This window comes from Tilletiaria anomala (genome assembly GCF_000711695.1).
Source record: "Tilletiaria anomala UBC 951 chromosome Unknown K437scaffold_65, whole genome shotgun sequence".
Classification (NCBI taxonomy): domain Eukaryota; kingdom Fungi; phylum Basidiomycota; class Exobasidiomycetes; order Georgefischeriales; family Tilletiariaceae; genus Tilletiaria; species Tilletiaria anomala.
Window position 1 is genome coordinate 59,842 of NW_013546957.1, and position 20,532 is coordinate 80,373.

General features: G+C 54.8%; 7 protein-coding genes across 7 annotated transcripts; 1 reads left to right on the top strand and 6 right to left on the bottom strand.

Moving 5' to 3' along the window:
• Positions 1-489: 489 nt before the first annotated feature.
• K437DRAFT_257670 (ELO-domain-containing protein) lies at positions 490-2,126 on the bottom strand. The gene is made up of 4 exons (XM_013386783.1): positions 1,604-2,126; positions 1,369-1,524; positions 1,059-1,283; positions 490-941 (listed from the first exon to the last, which is right to left on the bottom strand). The coding sequence occupies exons 1-4, from the start codon at positions 2,021-2,023 to the stop codon at positions 696-698; spliced, it is 1,047 nt and encodes a 348-aa protein (XP_013242237.1). The 5' UTR covers positions 2,024-2,126; the 3' UTR covers positions 490-695.
• A 1,922-nt stretch (positions 2,127-4,048) lies between these two features.
• Positions 4,049-6,881, bottom strand: K437DRAFT_278839 (NAD(P)-binding protein; the record flags this gene model as incomplete). Its single annotated transcript, XM_013386784.1, has 3 exons — positions 4,049-4,861; positions 4,945-5,034; positions 6,864-6,881. 3 exons carry the CDS (start codon positions 6,879-6,881, stop codon positions 4,049-4,051), a joined length of 921 nt encoding a protein of 306 aa, XP_013242238.1.
• Positions 6,882-7,132: 251 nt separating this feature from the next.
• K437DRAFT_155990 (uncharacterized protein) lies at positions 7,133-7,548 on the bottom strand. The gene is made up of 2 exons (XM_013386785.1): positions 7,350-7,548; positions 7,133-7,285 (listed from the first exon to the last, which is right to left on the bottom strand). Exons 1-2 carry the CDS (start codon positions 7,453-7,455, stop codon positions 7,188-7,190), a joined length of 204 nt encoding a protein of 67 aa, XP_013242239.1. The 5' UTR covers positions 7,456-7,548; the 3' UTR covers positions 7,133-7,187.
• A 94-nt stretch (positions 7,549-7,642) lies between these two features.
• K437DRAFT_225883 (CoA-dependent acyltransferase) lies at positions 7,643-9,495 on the bottom strand (the record flags this gene model as incomplete). Its single annotated transcript, XM_013386786.1, has 2 exons — positions 7,643-9,104; positions 9,185-9,495. The coding sequence occupies 2 exons, from the start codon at positions 9,493-9,495 to the stop codon at positions 7,643-7,645; spliced, it is 1,773 nt and encodes a 590-aa protein (XP_013242240.1).
• A 652-nt stretch (positions 9,496-10,147) lies between these two features.
• On the bottom strand, positions 10,148-11,715 carry K437DRAFT_225895 (uncharacterized protein; the record flags this gene model as incomplete). Its single annotated transcript, XM_013386787.1, has 3 exons — positions 10,148-11,053; positions 11,135-11,387; positions 11,456-11,715. 3 exons carry the CDS (start codon positions 11,713-11,715, stop codon positions 10,148-10,150), a joined length of 1,419 nt encoding a protein of 472 aa, XP_013242241.1.
• A 2,728-nt stretch (positions 11,716-14,443) lies between these two features.
• On the top strand, positions 14,444-15,703 carry K437DRAFT_257674 (DUF292-domain-containing protein). Its single transcript, XM_013386788.1, has 5 exons — positions 14,444-14,720; positions 14,806-14,885; positions 14,966-15,184; positions 15,262-15,275; positions 15,351-15,703. Exons 1-5 carry the CDS (start codon positions 14,535-14,537, stop codon positions 15,590-15,592), a joined length of 741 nt encoding a protein of 246 aa, XP_013242242.1. The 5' UTR covers positions 14,444-14,534; the 3' UTR covers positions 15,593-15,703.
• Positions 15,644-19,911, bottom strand: K437DRAFT_287396 (uncharacterized protein; the record flags this gene model as incomplete). Its single annotated transcript, XM_013386789.1, has 3 exons — positions 15,644-17,744; positions 17,815-19,347; positions 19,417-19,911. 3 exons carry the CDS (start codon positions 19,909-19,911, stop codon positions 15,840-15,842), a joined length of 3,933 nt encoding a protein of 1,310 aa, XP_013242243.1. The 3' UTR covers positions 15,644-15,839.
• Positions 19,912-20,532: the final 621 nt, after the last annotated feature.

Below are 20,532 nucleotides of genomic sequence, written 5' to 3' on the forward strand. Positions count from 1 at the left end.
ACATGAGTTGAAATAGTCACGGCAGGGTCGATTTCGATCAGTTGCACACATTTCGTCGCCGATCATGGGCTTGGAACGCTACTTGGCCTCGCTCTGCTCTACGAAAATTCGCGTCCATGAAAAGTGCGGCTGCTCCTCTGCGCCATTCCCAACAGCCACTTCGAGAAGACGTCATGTCGAAGCCTTATCGATGTGGCTGCTGAGAATGATGTTCGAGAAGACGATCTGGTGCGTGTGGAAGACAGGGTAGGTTGCGATGTCGAACAGAATTAATAAGGGTTCCTGGCGAGCACAAGGGACAGTCATTCGTGGTCCGTGGAAAATCATGACCCACAGCTTCCCTTTTGTAGACAGCTTCGCGCAAGGGGAATTGAATATAGGGTAGGTTTCCAAAGGGCCATCACTCATGGCGAAGAAATCGTACACAGATACCAGCCACGCGTTTCTTCGTTTTCTTTCTCGGTCCAAGCTTCAGCAGAATCACAATAAATTGCTCATCTACAGGCAGCGTGCGTCATCATTAGAGGGTCGTCGGATGGCGTGCAATAATAAAGTACTGCGTGTATGGGGCGATGAGGTTTGGGCAACTTTCGCTTGCTTTAGGGGAAAAATTCACAATGTCTGATCTCTGGCAGAGTGGGACAATGTTGCAGCGTCCCTCTCCTAGCTCTGTGGAATATTGTTGCTGTGCTTTATTACGCATTTCCACTGCTCTTGCTGCTCCTCTTCTTCTCATCGGAATTGGCCACAGAAGCTGGCTGGCTGGCACCTCCGGTGCCGGAGATCATGTCCTTCTCCGCGGCAAGGCTGGTCGCTTGCTTTGCAGTCTTGGCGAATGCAGTGTGCGCCTCGCCGGCTGCTTTCTTGGACTTGTATGTCTTTTGGTAGAAAGCGATGAAGAGGACGAGGTACGATGAGAGGATTGTGCAGCCAGACCAGACCTGTATATCATCCAGCATTCACATGCATGAGAAACGCGACTGTCAGCAATGGGACCCCTTCGCATGCGACCAACACGCCAGGTGCATCTCTGACGATTATCAGGAAAGAAGACTCACAGCATGCTCCTTTCCAGCAGCACACTTTCCGTGATTGGGCAGAGTCTTGCCCAAACCATAGGCATTGACAAAGTAATTGTAGCTTGCATAGTAGATAACGCCCAGGTCGAGGACGAATTGCAGGATCTGCGTGCTTGTCACTGCCTTCTTCCACGGGCAGGGAATTCGCAGGGCAGTGAGCATGTAATAAGCGTACATAATGACATGTACGAAAAGATTGAGAGTCTGATCGCATTCATTGGTTGTCGCCCAACCATGTCAGCTTGGTGTGCCGCTAGCGCAGAGCTGAAACTTTCGAGTGAAGACTCACAATAACGACCCAGGAGACGCTTGTCTTGCCCAACAGCTGGCTGAAGCAGAGGAGAGCAGTGGCGGAGTGGTGGTAGACATGTAGGAAAGCGAGCGGCTTCTTTTTGAGGACCAGGAAGACTGTGTCGCCCAGTTCCCAGAATTTGAAAATGTAATTCTTCAAAGCATGCATGAATTCAAGCAGCGTCATAATTATGCACATTGCCCAGTCAGCTGCGATTCCATCTGGAACTCACGAAAATGTAGAGTGTCTCCATCCTCTTTGTCCATGCTTGCTCAGCGCAAATGGCATAGTAAAACCCATTCCTTTTCCAGAGCGGCAAAATCTCCTCTAGCATGCATGCGAGCAGCAGGCCACTGCACACGCTGAGCAAGAAGTTGTGCAGGACAAAGGGCTGTTTGAGTTTAAAAGCCTGGACCTTGAACTTTTGCATAAGCGCCTGACCGGTGAAGATTATCGCGAGGTAGCCGGCGCCTGCAAGCAGGACCGATGTGCCGGTGCTGAAGGGCGTGCGGCCAGGCTGCCAGGAGAGTAAGGGAGAGGTGCCATCTAGCAGTGATGCACGTAGCGACGGCGGAACGAAGTATGGAATGGTCTGGGACAGCGCATCGTAAATGGGTGTCGCGTGCGTCGGCGTCGCTCGAAGCTGGAACATCTCGGCATAGGCAACCAGGAAGGTGCGTGTCGACTTGTAGTGCTGGCGGGCTGTTGCAGGAGTCTTTTGCGGCAAAGTGTGGACGTACTTGATTCAGTGAAACGGCTAAGCAGAAGAGAGGGATACAGTAATTCATGATAATAGTGTTCCAAGGTTTATTTATATACAGTGCACAGTGGGCGTTCCTTCGGGGGTCCGTGTCCGCCAGGTGTCGGTGTCCGCATGTTTCCCACTTTACGTCCGCGCCACGCTGGCGAACAACCACACGATGCGGACGATGTCGAGGCGTGTTCGTTTACCTGTGGGCAGTCCAAAAATAGTTACACCGATGGTGCGCGATCCGGAGACAAGACTTTTGCTGGCGCACCACCCCTCAGGTGTGTGAGCAATCCAGCTGGCAGACAACCAGCCATAATCGGCGCGACGTCGGTTGTAGGGTTATCGACACTTTGGGCGCGGACAACTGGAACAGCAAATGACGACTACACCGACCTTGTCTGTTCACCGAACACACAATGACAGCAACCGAACCACGCTGTTCCTGTTGCATTTTTCTCGATGCAGCCACACAATATATCACTGAGCTGGAGAGAATTGTGCGATGTGGCTGAAGAGATACGAATTTGAGCATGGACTGGCCCTACCATATGTGTCCGTTGGAGGCAGATTGTGTGCTGAAATCCTCATTTTGGCACACAAATGCGCCAAATTCTTACTACAGTCTGCGACAGTCAACATTGTTTCGAGAAATAACCGCGGCAGTCCAAATCCTTGGCAGCGAGATGCGTTCGCATGCCCCCCTTGCGAACAAACCAAAGGTTTTGCACCGAAAATGCGCCTCCTTCGAAGTCAAGAGAGTCAGACGTGGGATCTGCAATTTCGGATGAAGACACGAGGGCCTGCCACGGTACTTCGACCTGCTATGCGACGGTACCTGGTGACGAACAAGTGGCGCTATTCAATCTGACATACCTTTGTGAAGGCTTTTACTGGCCTTTCTGCCAGCGTGTGAGTGTTGCTCCGTCCAAAGACCCAGACAAGCCGCCGCAGACGGGCGTGGGCCATGAGGCGGAAGTGCTCCATCGGAGGGCTGGAAGAAACCATGTCGTTATCAACCGTTCTCTTCATCGGGCCAACTACGCTTCTGAAAGTCCAATCCTCCGCTTTGTCTTAGGTCGCGCTCAGCGGTACACTGACGTTGAGCGGTCACGTGGAAGCAACTGGCAGCGCTCCGTCGGAAACACGTGCCACTGGGGCGACCACCACGATAAGCGTGACGACTGGAAGCGCCAGCACCGTTGTAGAATCGGCAAACACAGCAACCCCAGAGAGCCCCATGCACAGAGCAACCTGTGTTACGTAGAGCACGCCTTTAACGCACAGGACACCGGGAAACCCAACAGAGAAATCAGGCAATGCGAGAACCACCACGCCAGGTTCTGTGACACCGTCTCCCGCAGAGCCGACGCCGTCCACAGCCGGTGCTGTTGAGTCTGGGGGAAGATGCGACTACAGTGCCTGCAGTAAATAGTCACCAGAGAAAATTGCCCGAGCCTGAGTCCGCACTTCGGTCAGGAGAAGGTGTATTGGTCGCCGTAGCGGGCCAGCTCCTAGGGCGCCTGCATACGCGGTGCGACGAAATGCACATCTGTAGCCTCGGAAGCAACATGCATGGCTGTGGGAGGAAACTGTTAATCTGGGACACTTAAAAGTACCCAAGAACATTCATCTTGACCTTAGGTAGTCATCATATCATTCACTGAGAACGAATACCTGGCGGTATTTCCAAGAGAATGTTGGGGTCTAAATGAAAGTCATGTAAATCCATAGAAATGCAGTGGCCTCCGTATCCCTTGCACATATCATCGTATGCACCGGCATAATAGGATAGGGAATACTGAATTATTGATTTCCAGATCGTTTATTATACCAACTCGCCTGCTAGAGTCTAACACGGTGTTCGGTTTTTGGCACTAAAAAGCCATCCCGTGTCGTATGTGGCAAGGCTTACCCAGGACATACAGTCTACAAGCTATAGGGCTCGATATTGACGGTCGAGTTCCCTTCCAATGCCTTCCTGATAGCCTCGCAAACCAAAAGCGCCGCGAGTCCCGCCTGTGCTGTGCAGCTGAGCGCTTCCTCCCCTCGGATGACCTTGAAGAAGTGGTTCAGCTGCAGCTCGGAAGGAACGCCCTCTGGGACGGGAACGACCTCTCTGGACAGCTCGCTGCTCCAAGATTTCTCCCCCTTGTACGACCAGACGGACATTTCCGGAACACTCACGCTCCTATCCGTCCCAAACACGCGGTCGACGTTCTGTCCCGCTTTGGGAATCAGGGGGTTCTCGCCAGTGCCAGACTCGAAGTTATACAGTGAGGGCAGGTTGTCCGCCACGAGGAAAGAGCCGACGGCACTGGAATTGAATCTCAGTGTGAGAGCTGCGCCCTCCTCCGCGTCGAGGCCACTTTGCGACTCGATCTTCTCCCTATACACGGTAGTGATGGGTCCCATAAGGTAGTGCAGGAGATCAACCTCGTGAATCATGTTGATCAGAACAACGCCACCGGTCTTGTCCTGCCGCCAAGCTGTAGGCGGCTGGTAGTAGTCCAAGGACTTGTATAGTGTCCACATTCCGTTGATAGCGAGCACTTTGCCAAGCTTGCCAGATGAGGAGACGATCTCTTTCGCTGCGACCATATAGGGATTGAAGCGGCGGTGGTGTCCAACGAGGGCCTTGACGCCTGTCGTGGACAGATGCTGGAGGAGGTCCTTGCCGCTCGGGATGTCGGTGCTGAATGGCTTCTCGACGAGGATGTGGATGCCGGCGGAAGAAAGTTCCTTGGAAATGGGAACGTGGGTATGGTGGGGCGTGCAGTCGTCAATTGGGCGGCCAGATCAGCTCCTCCTTGCATCGGGTCGACAATGGCTACCAGCTCGGTGTCCGGGCTGCCCGTGGCAGTCCTTGCGTGGCGGGGCCCGATCAGGCCGGCGCCGATGACGACGAAACGAAGCTTAAATTGCGATGACAGAACGGGAAAGAGTGAGGATCTTTAGATGGGATCGGATTGTATACAGAAGCGCGAGTAAGGATGATGTTCTGCTTCGTGTGTTTGTCCCCCTAAAAAACCGTGGATGTCGTTGTCACCGGGTAATATTGTGATTTGTGAGAGCCCACCAGGAAAGTGGAGGAGCCGCAGAGGCAGGTACATGCTCAGCAGCAAGGATTGATGCAAGAGAAGCAAGCCAGTCGACTCATCAGGCGCAAGCAGCATGAGCAATAGGGCAACATTATAGACCTCACAAATAAAAACAAGACAGTCCTAAACGAACTTGACAGCGTCAAGCTCGACCGCAGGCTCCTGACGAGCCGGATTTTTCAAGGTGAGGATGACTTGGACAAAGCGCCGATGCGGATGTATCGTGTCAAGATGCTTTACAAGGGAAGTACCATACTATCGTTGCTTGACGCATCCTTTATGTGCTCCACATTTGCACTTTCGCGACGTCATCGCGCTCTCATTCCCGAACAGAGTTTTCGGGCGCGTCTGCCGACCAGGTTGTTGGCATGTAACCGTCAGTTGCGACGATGTCGTGAACTGCACAGATCCGGTTGCGAGTACGTCTAACAATGACGGTATCTTCTTCTCTTTTTGCAAAGCATCCTGTCACCGTGACTCAATTTTGGCAGGCAGGTTGGGGCCTCCAGAGAATAGAGTGCGGAAAGCATAATGCTCAAGAGCGAGTCATTTTCGGGACAGAGACTCCAGAGAATCCGTTGGGGATTAGGTGCATTGAGCGAATGCGATGCGACGTACATGACTTATGTGATACCAGAAGGGCGTTGCACACACAAGATGCGCTCCGAATGCCAAACAAGTATGTTGATTGATGGAACCTGAACCCGAGAGGTCGGCAGGTAAAGTTTCTTGCATCTCCGTGGTCTAGCTTACATTACAGACCGAGCGCAGGCCCTCAATCACTGTCATGTTTCGCAGCAACTTCAGCAGCAAGCATACCGAAAGAGGTCGCCTGCTTCCGGGCGGAGATCTTTGATTATTACACCGCTGAATTCCGGGCAGAGACCTTCGTTTACCTCTCACTTTTTGCCAAAAACCCAGCAGCAATCACAACAACAAACGTCATCTGCTCCTTCGCGTCGATGGAATCAGAAGAATGGGCTGTACGATGTACCACCAAGGCTTTTCTGCAACAAGCAGCCCTTTCTGAGGCATATGTCAAAGACGTGAGGTCAAGGCCATCATCTCCCGGTCCTCAAATGCTATCCAGCGCGGGGCAACCCTGCCTTGCAACCCTGCCTTGCAGCCCTACTTTCCGGCTTTTCTCCCTGCAAACGTGGAACAGCCCGCGCGATGCAAGGATAGCGGTGGGACGCTCGGAATTGCACCAGCGAGAACCCCTACATTTTCGAAGGAAGATGCTCTGCATGCGTTAGATCAGAATGACACGGCTAATGAGCCATTGGGTATCGTATCCGATGAGGAAACTTCTACACGCCGCAGCACCGGTGCAAATGGGTTTGGAGGGTCTAGAGCAGATTCGCCCGTTAGCTTGGTTGAAGATGCTCAGGACGCACCGAATGAACAACTCGGTGCAGAACTCCTTTGGGTGCCAGGAGTGATCCAGGATCGGTATCCGACAGCATCATTGAGAAAGATACCGGAGGGTCTCGAGCAGAATCTCGACCCAGCCCAAAATCTACAATCTAAATGCTCCGCTCGGAAGCCGAGTCGGAAGTTGAAGAGCCGCTAAATCCAAGGACGGGAACGCCGACACTTAAAGAAGATGGTCCATTGTTCTCTGCGATGGTGTTCCATTGGACCTTGGTGAACGACACCATGGAAGGCGTCAGAAGTGTGAACGTGTCACGACCTTTGATCGGAAGGACTCCTACGGATGAAGCGGTTGGAGTCAATTCATCTCCTCCCACCACTGTGACACTCCAAGTCGTGGGTGCAAGTCCGCCTAGAGGATCGCCCCGCAGAATGGGAGAGAGCATTTTAGTAAACAGCCCGGAACTCCCACTTCATCCATAGGGGGGCTCACCCCTCTGGTCAAAGAAAGAACTCTTAGGAACCGATTCAAAGAGGGTCGCGATGGCCCACCGAACGCTTTTGCAAGCCCTTTCACGAATAGGGATGACATCCTAGCCTTCACACCGCCTCATCCGCTTGGGATGCTGATTCGGGTGCAAGATTGAGCTTGTCGCAACGAGCTGCCCTGTCTGAACACCGAAGCGCAGTGCTGGCATTCATCCATCAGCAGTAAATTTTCTACCTTCAGCACGCGCTCAAGCAAAGCAGCTTACAAGCCGTTCTACTCTCGCCCAACTCGTCCATCAAGGCGCGATCGGATGGGCACAGAAGTGACGAAGATAGTGCGCTGTCTCTGTCCGCGCATCGCCCCTTGCCCATCCCGGCTCAGCTACCGCGCAATTCCCAGCGCTTCTCACAAGTCTTGAAGATACTACGAGCCCTTCGGTCGCATGAATTGGATCTATTGTTTTTAATTGCTCAGTGCGCAATTCATCGCTGATATTTTATATTCCACAACGTGCAGTCCATCACTCCCTTCCACATTCGGTGGTCACTCTCGTTACAATTACTTGAGCAAGCCGAGCCACGACTGAGGATTTTCCAGAAGCTCCTTCCATCGCAAGACAAATTTGGCCAATTCCGCGCCTTCCACCACGCGATGGTCACTGGTGAAGCTGACCGGCATAATTAAACGCCGCACGACTGTGTCGGGGTCAAGCCCTTCCGCTCGGAGAGAATCGGTGTTCCAAAGTGGCGTCTCGCTCGCGAACCTTGGCAGTGCTTTTGTGCGACCCAAAGCCCCGATGGCAAGCTGTCCGGTTGGTGGAAGGAGCGGGTGAGTGTACGTCCCGCCGCCCACTGCACCGATGTTGCTGAGAGTGACCGTACCGGTTGCACGCAGATCGGATGCAGGCAGACCCTTGGGGCCGTGTCCACGGGTCTGCAATTGGGCAATACGCGAGGCAAGCGAATAGACACTCTGCGCCTTGACATCTTGCAATGCAGGCGTCAGCAGCCCTTGCGGGGTGGAGAGTGCGATGGAAATGTCGTGCGTAGCACGGCGCTGCAGCTTGGCCGCTGACGAGATACTCTGGGCATCTTTCCCGAGTACGTCTGCCGGGATGGCAAGCTGCGAGCGGAACAACGGGTGCTCGTCGAGTGCCATGGAGAGTGCCTTGACGAGCAGAGGGAGCATGGTGATCTTGTCTAACTGCGCATCGGCATCTGCGCGAGAGGTGATCGCACCCTCTGTTTCTCCGCGACGCAGAGTCTTGCGATACTGTGCAGGCACATGTTGCGAGAGTGCCAGCCGTACCTGCTCCAGAGCGGTCACGTCGATCTCCTCGGAGAATGCAAAGTGCGGGACTTGCAGCGTCGCAGTCATCGCGCGGAACATGGCCCGCCGGGTAGGGTCCAGGGACACGGTCTCTGCGGCCTCTGGGGGCGCTTGTGAAGAGTGTGAACTGGAAGCGCCTGGTTGTATAGCCGCAACAGCAGCAGCAGCACTTGGCTCGCCAGCAACATCGGACCTAGCAGCGCTGCTTTGTATGTAGTTCAGCACGTCCTCCTTGGTGACCCTACCGTCTCTGCCTGTTCCCTTGACGTTCTTCAGATTCAACTGGTTGTCTCGTGCGATGCGGCGGACGGCCGGTGTCGCGAGAACGGGCCCTGCTTCAGGCGTGTGACCGCCAGCGGACAATGGATGAGGATTTGATCGGAAGCCCTGCTGGTCTACTTTTGAAGTGTCTGTCGACTCGACAGTCACATTTCCATCCGAAGCTGGCGACGATTCTGTTTGCACTGGTTCTGCGGCGGGGGATGGCGCCAGATAGCCACTATCTGCCCCTCCTTGTGCCTCTTGTTCGATTTCGCACAGAGGCGACCCGACCCTCGCGACTTCTCCCTCTTTGTACAGGAGTGATTTGATCTTTCCCGCGTACCTGCTTGTAATCTCAACGCTAGCCTTGTCCGACTGTACCTCGCAGATCGGGTCGAACTCCTCTACCATTGCGCCAGGCTGGACCATCCTTTACGTTCGATAAGGATGTGCGCAGAAGAGGACTTTAGCTCAAGAAATCCACAATGGATATGAGGCCATCAAACTGACCATTTGATGATTTCGCATTCCGTGATGCCTTCGCCTACATCGGCAAGCAAGAAGGGAACCACCTTGGACTGTGCCTGGAGCGACGAGAAATGAAAGGACGCTGCCGTCGTTCTCGGGCGCCCGAAGATGGAAGCTTGCCTTGAAACAAACCTCTGTGAAGATAGATAGTTCGGTGAGCAGCTCGAATGCCGTCGCGCAGAAGCGCAAGTCACTCGCAAAGAGGCCGTTACAGGAGGAGCACGAGCGGGTGCACCGTGAGCACCGTGTTGCAGGCTCGCAAGCAAAGTGCGTGTTTGCCTTCCAGATGACATCCTGACGGAGGGATCCTTCACAGCTCGCTTCGTACGGTTGGGCGGTCACTCCAGTGATGTTCAAGGCCTTCATGCGTTCTGTGTAGGGGTGCGTTCTTTGCAGACATTTATGTAGTGATCGGCTCCAAGGTCGGGGTCATGCAGCTGCAAACAGCCAAGGGCAAGTCCAACTTGCTCTCCGCAAACGTCATTCGAGGCCACTGTAACAGTGTCCACAATGCTGCCAGCTTCAGCGGGGAACCGCGCATAGCCGAACGTTCAGCGACACTCTACTCAGCTCGATAGATGGCATAACTTCAGCAACCGATAGCCATCCACTGCATTTGCATGTTGCGGCCTGTAATCGGTTCTATTTAGTAGTCAGCGCTACCATTGAGATGTTGCTTAACTGAAACTCTGGACCGTGATGATGACCGCCAAAGGTAACGCCTAAAAGACTGGCAATAACCTTCGCCCGATATTTGACTCGCTGCACAGCGGGTCTCCGGAAATTTGCTGAGCCTCGACCTCGACGCGCGCAACACAACAATCGGAGCGCTTGAGAGCGTACAAGTGGCCACCATAATCGCTAATCATGGGCGAAGAGAAGCTGAACTGCATTCGATTCACAGGAGTCTTGTCGTTTTCCTTAAGTGCAATGAAATTACACTATCTAAGAAAGTCTGATCCACTTCGTGTCCTTTCTCGTCGCCAAGAAGATCTCCGCATCATCGTCGGGGCCTCTCCACGCTGTCGTCGAGACAGGCACGAGGCTGGTGATCATGAAGCAATTTCCCACTTTCAGCTCTCCCTCTACCAGATTCGCTGCGTCCCACACAGTCAGCTGCGCTTCTCTCGCGCAAGACTTGCGGCCATCCGCCGCATCGTCTTCCGACAGCCGGGGAAAGAAGTCGACCGCCTTGATCACGCGGAAGGAGCGCACGTTGCGTGGCCCAACTTTTTCGTCGAGCTCTGCCTCGAGTTCGGCATGCGCTTCATCTTGAAGTTGCAGCTTGCGTTGGTGTGCTGCGTCGACCAGCGTGTTGATCTTTCGACCTAAATTAGGAACCTTGCGCAGAACCATGTTCGCGTCAGGCGACTTTTCGAGGTTGTCCAGTATCTCGTCTGCGTTGAACTCTTCCTCTACGTTCTCCGTTTTGCCCTTGGCATGCCTCTGTGCAGCTTGTAGCAGCTCGCAGATGAGATGACTGCGACGCATCTGCTGATTCCACACATGCTCGAGCTTTGTCCGCCATTCGTCTCTGTCCCGAGTCCATTCAGCAGCCGCTTGCAATTCTTCCGCTTCGTTGCGCGCGGTGGACATGACAGACTTGTTGCCGAGCTTCTCAGGTGGTAGCATGTCGATATATGCCATCGGATAGACGCGGACGATCTCAACCCGCATCGCTGCGATCGATCCGCCACTCCCACACAAGCTTCGCATGGTCGATATGAATGGCGTCGCGCAGAGACCCATGCGAGCATCCCAGCGGGCGAGCGAGCATCCATTCGCATGTATAGCTAGTGTGGATGTTTTGAAAGCCGCAAGAACGTCTGTGCCGTCGCCTGAGCATTCCAGCTACGCGAAGCAACGTGAATGAAAGCGTGAAATCCGATCAGTCAGCCGTCACGCCTCAACGTTCTCTCCAAGAAGACTCACCCGTGCACCAGAAATATGTAGCTTCTGGCCGACCTTCAGCCTCCCCCTGACAATGGCGCGGAATAGCGTCTCGTCAATCTTCGTTTGAATCTGGTACCATCCATCTGTCAACACAACCGGTGGAATCTGCTCTCCATCTTTGCTGCGATCAATCTGATAGACGCACAGCGTCATGGGCTGTGCGGCCGAGGAGTCGTGTTCCTGGATTCGCTTAATGGCAGAGCGATGTGCGCGATTGATCTCACGTTCGTATCTGCCAATCCACCGTCAATTGATTCAACATGTGGAAGCGACGAAGGCGAAGCCTCAAGCACTGCTTACCGATATTTGAGCTGACGGATCACCTCGCCCCATCTCCACCGTTGCTGACTCTCCCCAGGCACATGCCTGCAAATGGCAGCCAGCTTCCAAAGGATTAGGGCCCAGTGATTTTGCACCCATCTTATATCCACATGCTTTGCGCCATCCTTCCTCAACGCTTCGAGTGCATCCAATGGTCCCAACGTCTTGTTCAGGTTACTCTCATCGCCCGCCAAGAACTCAAAGTCATGCGCTCGAGCAGGCTCCCGTAAGATGATCATAACCTCGACGGGACACCCATAGCGACATGCATCAACAGCTTGGACACTCTCGGGCTCGATGCCGTACTGCCGCATGCTCTTTCTTGATCCGTGATCCTTGAGATCAAACATGGCTGTGTGCCGTGGAGCCGCTAATTTGGACTGTTGTTGCTGCAGAGTGAAAGCGGCATTGCGTGCTGCCGCTTTCTGTGCGGGCGATTGACTAGGCGAAGCGGCTCCGCCCGATATGGACGCAGCTTCACGCTGCAGGTGGGCAATCTGCGCTGCGCTGCCATTCTTAAACGGAGTCTTGAACCTCGACCGCTTCACCGAGCCTAGCCCAGCAGCCGGTCTCGGAGGGCGGTTGCCTAAAGAGCGGAATACTGACGAAGCCATCAGCGCTGGAGTTGGGGAATATGCGCCCGATGCATGAGTTGCTGATTTGTCAGGTGTTTGGAAACCAAATGGAAGACGCGGAGGTGGAGGCATGGGCTCTTTTGCACTCATGGAGCTGCTCTCGCCAGCCTTTTCGACCGACTGCGCGTTTTGCACGCTCATTGGGGCTCTTTGAACGCCTATCGCTCGCGCAGTTTGTAAATGCGCCGCTGCGATGGGTCTGGCCGCTAGCGGTGTATCCGGACCTGAACCCCCGAGGGGATTGTTCCGTTTGGGCTGCATCCGTTGGGTCATTTGAGTTTCTTCGCCCGCATCGGTATCAGTAGCAGCTCTTGAGCATCCTTCCGCCTGTATCTGCGCCTGCGAACGCATTGGCTCTTTTGCGTTTCCCTTTTCCCAGTCCTCGTTATAACGTGCTATCTTGGCTTGTGCCGCCTTCAAAGCTGCTGCGCTTGGCGGAGGAACTTTACCGCCGCTGGCGAGCACGAAGCCCATGGTTGCGGGAGGGGGCGATTCTTCCCGTGTCTTAGCTTCATACTTCGCCGTTGTGGCCGTTGGGCTTGAAGGCGGTGACGAGCGTAGGAGTGCTCGTGCTTTCTGCAGAGCCGCGGGGCTGGGTCCTGCTAATGCGTTTCCTTTGGCGGTAACGAAGCCGGTAAATTGCGGTGCAGGAGTCTCAGCGCCGAGGGGCGCTTGGACAAGATCGCCCGATTTCGGCTGACTCGTGTGTTCGGAGCCGGATGAGGCCTTCTCGGGATAAACGACTACCGCTTGCTGTGCGGCCGCTGGCAGAAAGGATAATGCGTTTCCGTCCGCCATGGCCATAGCCTTCCCGTCGTCAGGAGGAACCAACCGTCTGATCTCTGGGGTGTATGCGCCTTCTCGACGGAGTGTAGACGGTTCGAAAGTCTCAGCATCGAGATCGGCATCGTGCAGGGCGCCAAGGAAATTGCTATCGCCGAATTCGTCGTCGTCATCATCGTCAAAGTCAATGTCGAAATTTGAAGGCCGTGCCTCACTATCGCGCTTGCCCACAGGGCTGAGCTCCATGCAATCTTCAAAATCGATACCGGTGAGCAAGTTGTCGTGATCATCTGCTCTTGAAGGTCCTGGGCAAGGAGCTGAGGGTGGAGCAGGCACTAGTGATGGATCGGCCGGGGCGCTGAGCTCTGCTTCCGCTGGTGTGGCACTGGTCAACTTGATTGCTGCTGACCCTGTCAGTGCAGGCTCTTGTGCTTCTTTAGGTGCAACCGCTACTGAAGTATCGTATCCTTCCATGATTCGTCTAGAAAAGTCCAGCTTGACCTCTTTGTGATTCTTTGGAGGGAAAGCCTCTGGCAAGGACCCGTCGGCGACGTGTAATTCACGTGCGGTCTTAAAGCCTGCGTTCGCACCAAGACTGGCTGTTCTGAGCAGCCTCCTCTTTCGTGGAACAAATCCATATCCTGCTGTAGAAGGTTGCTGAACAGCTAACGCAGAGTCTGTGTTTACGCTTATGGCAGTGCTACCAGCATCATCCTGCCTGCCTATGCTGGTAAATTCTTTGAGAGCCAGCGCCTTGCCTGCTTCTGCGGTTCCGAGGGTCCTTGCGCGCTTCAGAACCCTCTTTTGCCGCTGTGCAATGCTTTTCCCGCTTGACAATACTTCGGACACCTGCGGAACTGCTGCTGGTGAATTCATTGTTGCTGGAACGACCGGCTGATGATGCGGTGAGAGGCGATGCTGCACGTCCAGCATGTTCGCACCGCTTGCAGCTGCCACGACCAATCCATCTTCTGTCATGGTTATCATGGTAATAGATAATGAGAATGGGCCAGTTGATCCAAAATCTGCTCTGCTGACCGCTTGGACGCGAGACGGTGGTGGCGAGGCAGCTTGACAAATGGATATGATAGGAGAGACAATAGCGCCGAATTCGAGAACCTCAATGGAAGCGCGTTGCAGCGCGCCCAGGGTAAATTCAGCGAAGCAGCAGTGCCCTCTCTTCCGCCAGCGGTGAAGTGAGATGAAGACGAATGTTTTGAGGATACCGTAAGAAAGGTTCATAGGGGGCAGCAGGTGGCAATCAAGTCTGAAGACTGGGTTCATTCATTCAAATGTCAGCTTCAGAATCGTTTAGCCGTGCTGGGTGTTGCTGGTGCGTTGCTGCAATGCTGCTGCAGGCACCAGGTGTTGCTTTCTTCACGCGCCGGAGCTGCATGACACGCGTCGATAGCATAACCCTACGTTGCTGCCGCAATGAACGCGAAAGGCCCTCATCGTCATGTTGAGCTCATGATGCCCGCCCGTGAGTTCATGCAAGAGAGCTTGAACAGACGGTCCTCGATCGCGCCTGTCTTGCTGCCCCTGTGATAATACGGCCATGCTGACAACCTATGCTGTATGAACACTACCCAGCGGCAGGCATCTTTGTTCTGGCGTTCAGAAAATTTGCAAAAACAAAGATGGCGCCCGCATGGAGCGCCGCGCGCGCAAAAGTGCAGCTAAAGCTGGCCATCCAGCGGACCAAGATGCTCCAAGAGAAGATGGAAGCGATGCAAAAGACGGCTCGCAAGGAGATCTCTGCTCTGATCGAGCGTGGGAAGACCGAGACTGCTCGAGTCAAGACAGAAGGTCTCATCAATACAGATGTATGTAGATTCGGAAGATATGTGAAGCGAACGACGAAAGACTTGAAGTTGATGTACTGAACCCCGTCCGTTGATTGGCGAGCAGATCCACATCGAGCTCATCGAATTGATGGAATTATACTCTGAAACTCTGCTCGCACGATTCGCACTACTTGATATTGGTGGGTGAGTATGAATTGCAGTGCTGATGGCTGGCATCCTGATCTTACGAAGTGCGCATCGGCTGATCGATCTTTATCCATTAGGACATCACCTGACCCCAGCCTTGTTGAACCAATATCTGCAATTATCCACGCCGCGCCACGGACCGAGCTAAGGGAACTGCATGTTCTGCGCGAACTTTTGATGACGCGGTACGGGAGAGATTTATCCATCGACGCCATGGATAACAACGGTAACGTGGTGAGCAGTCGGGTCATGTCGAAACTCAAGGTCGAAACACCGTCCAAAGAGCTGGTCGATGCGTGAGTGACAGTCGCGGCCGTCTCTTTCTTGCGCGGATTTGTCGGAACTGATATTTCTGGGGCTTTAAACGGATCAGATACATTTCAGAGAGTGGGTGAAGGAAACGCCCTGCAGGACCAATTCCGTTGCTGACGTTTCCAATGGTTCTTTTCCCTTCACCTCTAGTCTGCAAGACTTACAACGTCCACTTCACCTCACCCTATCTATCAGACTCCGAGCCACTTGTATCGCCGGCAGAGGCGGAACCCCCAGCATTGGATGACGGTGAAAAGGCAGCGGACAAAGGTGCAGCGGGTACCGCGAAAATGCCAGCTGCAATTACCGTTGCTCCAGAAAGAGAAAAGCCTCCAACAGAGCAGTCGGCTCTCAACAGCCTCGAGGCGAGGTTCGCCGCGCTAAAACGGTGATGAAGACACAGGTTAACCGAGTCGAGCTCAAGGAAGCATTCGGTGTATTCTAAGGAAACATGCGAGGGGTAGAACGCTTGTAACATACAGGGAAAACAGATTGCGGTGGTGTGGTATGAGGTGTCCAGAGTAAGAGTAAAATTTCATGCGTTCCTGTGGCGTAGACCGTAGCTCCGGCAGGCATTAGTGCGGAACAAAATATAGCACCGGAATAGAGTTATCTTCGTCGTAAGGTCATGGATGCGCACTACTTGGCAGCAGCCACGTAAGGAGCGGCAGTAACCAAAGGAGAAGCGACAGAACCTATACTTTCATAGCTCTCGGACGAGCCATGCCTTGACAGCTCTGTGTGTGATGCAGCAGCGGACGACACGTCGAGCAGATACTCAGACGTAGGCGATATATTGCGCTGTTCAAGAAGCACCTGCACCTCGGAGGATGGACTTTGCCAGCCGATTCCCTTGTACCCTTTCGCATGGGCTTGCTCTGGGGCAATGCCCATCTTGCCCTTGAGCTCCTTCGTCCGCTTCTTCTCCAACGTGTGCGCTGTCACGTTGCTGAACGCGCTGGACACATTATCATGCGCACCCGACTGCCCGGTTTTAGGTGCCGAAGCAGCGTTGGAGGCCTCACCTGAGAGAAATGCCGTTGCTGGCATCAAGGTGTGACTGCGCAACCGCGGTCGCTCCGACGAGGTGCTCTGTGTGCTGAAGCTAGCATCTTCGAGCGAGGAGTTTTGCTCAAAGTTGCATTCGTTAGCCGGTACTAGCAGCGAGAATGGATTGGACGTGAAGCTGGCAAAGGTCCGGCCCGACGGCGAGCTGATGTCAATGTTGGGGACGCCGACAAGCACGTTAGGGACTCCGATCCCAGTTTCGTTCCTGGCGTCCGTGTCAATCGCGGCAACAGAACGTTGGAGTCGCGGAGCATCTCTAGCTATATCAATTTCGCTTATTTCACTTCCCCTGATTGCGATGGGAGACAACAGCTGTTCCGGTGACGCTGTCAGAGCGACCACTTGCGAGGACGAGTGCTGTATGTCTCCGCTTTGCCTTTCAGCATTGGCGTTGGATACGAGCGAGAGGGAAGTCGATGAGGAGAATGCTGTGAGAGAGTTGCCGAAATTAGCAGGCGACGCGAGCTGCGTTGGTGGTTGGTCCTTGACCGGGTTCTTGTTGCTGTTCTTGCGGGTTCTAAACGAGAACGGGGACTTCTTGGCGCCACTGAAGTTATTCGAGGCGCTCGAGGCAATGGAAGGTCGCGTAGTCGAAGCTGCTGAAGAGGCTGACGTGGCAGTCGGCCGAGACGATTCAGCGACTCCAGAAGGCATGGTCTGAGCTTGGGTAGCCTTGTGCGCGCCAGTGGATGACTGGGTGTGTGCTACGGACGTGGTGGGAGTCATGGCGTGGTATTTGGCCTGGTCAAAGATCATATCTATGATACTGGTGGGATCTCGCTCGACAAAGGAGCTGGACAAGGACGAGCCGCTGGTCCCGTACGAGTTCTTGGATTTATTCGACGCTGCGCTGGCCCCCGAAGCGTCGCGAAAATTTTTGGCGGGGATGCTGCTGCGCAAGATCGGCTCGTTATTCCCGAATAGGAGAGCGCCATACGGGTTGTTCTGGATGGACAAGCTGGTCGAACTGCGGTTCCAGTTTTCCGAGCCACGCACGAACGTGCCGCTCGGCCGCCCGCTCGTTCCTTTCGAGCTCGTGCTGCGGAAGCTGGCACGGTCGCAATCGCAGTCGCCGCCCGAGCACGCGTCAACGTGCTGCGCCTGCTGCCTTCGCGCGATGCCGCTGCTGGCCATCATGGAGGAAGCGTGCACATAGTCTGCAAGACCGTTCACTGGCGATCCACGCTTGATGTGCGGGACAGCGTACTCGGCGGTACCCGCGATAAACGTCATCTCGACGGTAATCTTCAGTTTAGAGTTTGACTTGCTTTCGTGCAGGAGGTACCGGCGTGTCTCTGCCCGCCGAGGCACACGGTGTCGATGCCGATGGCTCGACTGCGCTAGTGACTTGTGCGGTGCCAGCACCTGAGCTTGCATCGATGCAGGCGGCCAGGGTGCGTATTCTGCCAAGTTAAGCTCGACAAAGCCAAGGTCCGAGTCGTTGTTCGTCCCCTGCAACTCGTCCGTTTCGATATTCTGGCAAAAGAGATAACAATCAGCGAGCGACTTCGTACACGGCCGGCATCGGTGAACCAATGAGACCAACCTGCTTGATCATAAGCCTCAGCATTGCTTTCCCCAGGATACCCCACGCCTCAGCCAGCTCCCTCTCACGCTCTCTCTCGCGTTCCAGCTCGGCACTGACAGTACCACCACCGAGCGCAGCTTCGAACTCCTTTCGAAGACTGCTCTTGCTCTTCTGCTGTTGCAAACCCGAAGCAGACCCAGCGCTTCCAGCACCACTGCCATACACGTTGCTAGAGCCACTGTCATCATGTCCCACATTTGCCCAGGACGCAGCGTTATACGGGGAGCCCGAGGGAGGCGATTCCTTTGATGAGGACGACGACTTGTACTTCTCGATCGGCACGCGAATTCCCACTTCAAAAGTACGCTCCCACTTGACAATGTGGTCCTTGACATTGATAGAATGTGTCGTCCCCTTCGGTTCCAACTGACTGGTCAAAGGGCCCACCACAGCGGAGGACGCAGACGCGCCTCCTGAATTATCCTGCGACGATCCAGGCCGGTTGCTATTTGATTGGTAGTGATGGTGATCATGATGCTTGCCCGACTTGGAGACCTCACGATTGTCCCCTTCGCTCTCACCGCCCTTGCCCTTCCCTTTTCCCTTGCTGCTCGTTGTGCTCAAACGCGAACTGGAGTGCTTTGAGCTGAGACTCGGTCTTTCACGAGTCAAGTCCAAGCCCTGCGTGTTCTGTTGACCCAAATCAAGGCCGACCTGATCGCTATCGCAGTTATTTCCCCCCTGAGGCACGCCTTTGTATGCCTCCCCGGAAGGTGCAATTGCGGGTGCGTCCGCATCCACATCTCCTTCAATCTGGCGGTCCTTGGCCTTTTCGGGCTCCCCACTCGAAGTTGCGCCAGTAGTTCGTGCTGCGCCTGCTCCGCTCTCAGCCATCGTCGAGATGGGCGGACTCGGCGCACAATGCTGACTTGGATGGCCTCGGCCGGGTGCAAGCAGCTTGCCGGGCTTGAATGAATGCGAGGGGGCGCTCCCATGTGCCGCTTGCGCATGCGCATGAGGTTGCGCGCGCACACCGCCGCTCTGTGCATCAGCCTGCGAGTGGCTCGACTCGTGACTTGCGCCCGAACTGACTCGTGACGAAGCGAGAGACCGCGTCCCGGGCGATCGGCGGTCGGAGCCAGAGCCTATGGAGAGCGCTGTCGACGTCGGTGAGATGACGTGGAGGAAACGAGACAAGCGTCCGCCTTTCGAGCTCAAGGAGCCGCGCTTGTGTGCTGATGATGATGACGATGATGCCGCTGTCCCTCGCGAATCGTCGAGCGAGTCGTGTGCCTGTGATGCGTGAACATCGTTCATGAACTCGACCTCATCGTCATCGCTGCCCGAGCTCTTTTGCAGCTCAATATCATTCGGCTCAGGGCCACTTTTGGAGGCATGATCGTCGATGCCGGGGTCTTCTTCATCCTGCTCTTGAATGCTTGACACGTACGAGCCGGCACCGCTTGGGATACGACAGTGCCCTTCGAACGCATGAAGTGACCCGGGGTTTGGCTTTTGATCTTTGACCGAATCTGATGTAGGCTGCATTACCTGGTTCGTCTGAATTCAGCATCATGATCCAGCCGACAGCGCGAAGGGAGAAATCACCGCTCGGCTCACCTCTATTCCATCCGGTCCTTGCTGCTGACCAGGGTCGCTGGCCGCCTGGCGCTGTGCACGTGTCGTGCTCTGGGCCTTGTGAGTCCCGTAGTGTATGCTATCGAGCAGATCGGAAGGAAATGCAGTGATCTGCTGACTCTGATGCAGCTTCGAGTTTCCTCCGCCCTGGTCTGCACAGTGACCGCATCGGTGGTGATGTTTGAGTTTTCCATTAGCAGGTGCCGAGGCAGGCGAAACGCCATCACGAGCAGAGGCCTCCTTAGCAAGGCCCGCACCCTCCTTGCCCTGCTGCGATTCCGTCGGACCTTTACTCCTTTTTCTCTTCTCCTTGTCTCGCTCGCTGTTCAAGCTGCTCGCCGAGATGTGTTGAGAGTTGCTGACCTTCCATTTGATGTGAAATGCGCCGTGGAGAAGAGGGACATTGTCGAGCTCGTGCAGCGTGATGCGCGCATGAAACGTGCTGTGCTTGGAAGAGCCAAAGGAAAAGAGCGACATGTCTCTGGCTAGCACCCAGGGAAAGGAAGGGGGGCTGGTTCGGATTGGATGCTACCCTGGGCAGTTGCTGCCTTTACCACCAAGGTTATTGACGCACACTCCTTCCTGTCATCCTAGACGCCTTGGTTGCAACCATGCATTGGGAAAGTGTAATCCGCCTCTGCCACAGCCTGCGGTCAGCGCTCTAGTCTGTTTAATCGTTGATGTGAGCTTCCCTTGGGCGCCGTCGAGTCCGCAATGTTCGCTCTTGCGCGGGCGGGCCTCGCACAGGTATCCGCGATGGCTTTGCCCGGGAAGTGCGAATGCATCCGACACTGGCGCATGCGATGCTGGCTGCAGTGCTGGCAGAATGTGATGATCTTATATAATGCTCAGTGCAACGGGACGATCCAGCTGTGTGTACATGACAGCAGCAAAATGTGGTCTTCGTTGTCTTCCCGGCTTTGCTAAAGAAAGGGGAACGAGATATGATGTGAAGGCAGTCGAGTCCAACATTCAGATGCTCCTGGGCGAGGGGGCGGGATGGCACCAGGTTCACTGGTCGCTCTGACGTTCCGCGGCTACCAGCCCTGGGCCGAGGCGGGGCCCTGGGCTCGGGCCGCCCGCAAAATCTGGCCCAGT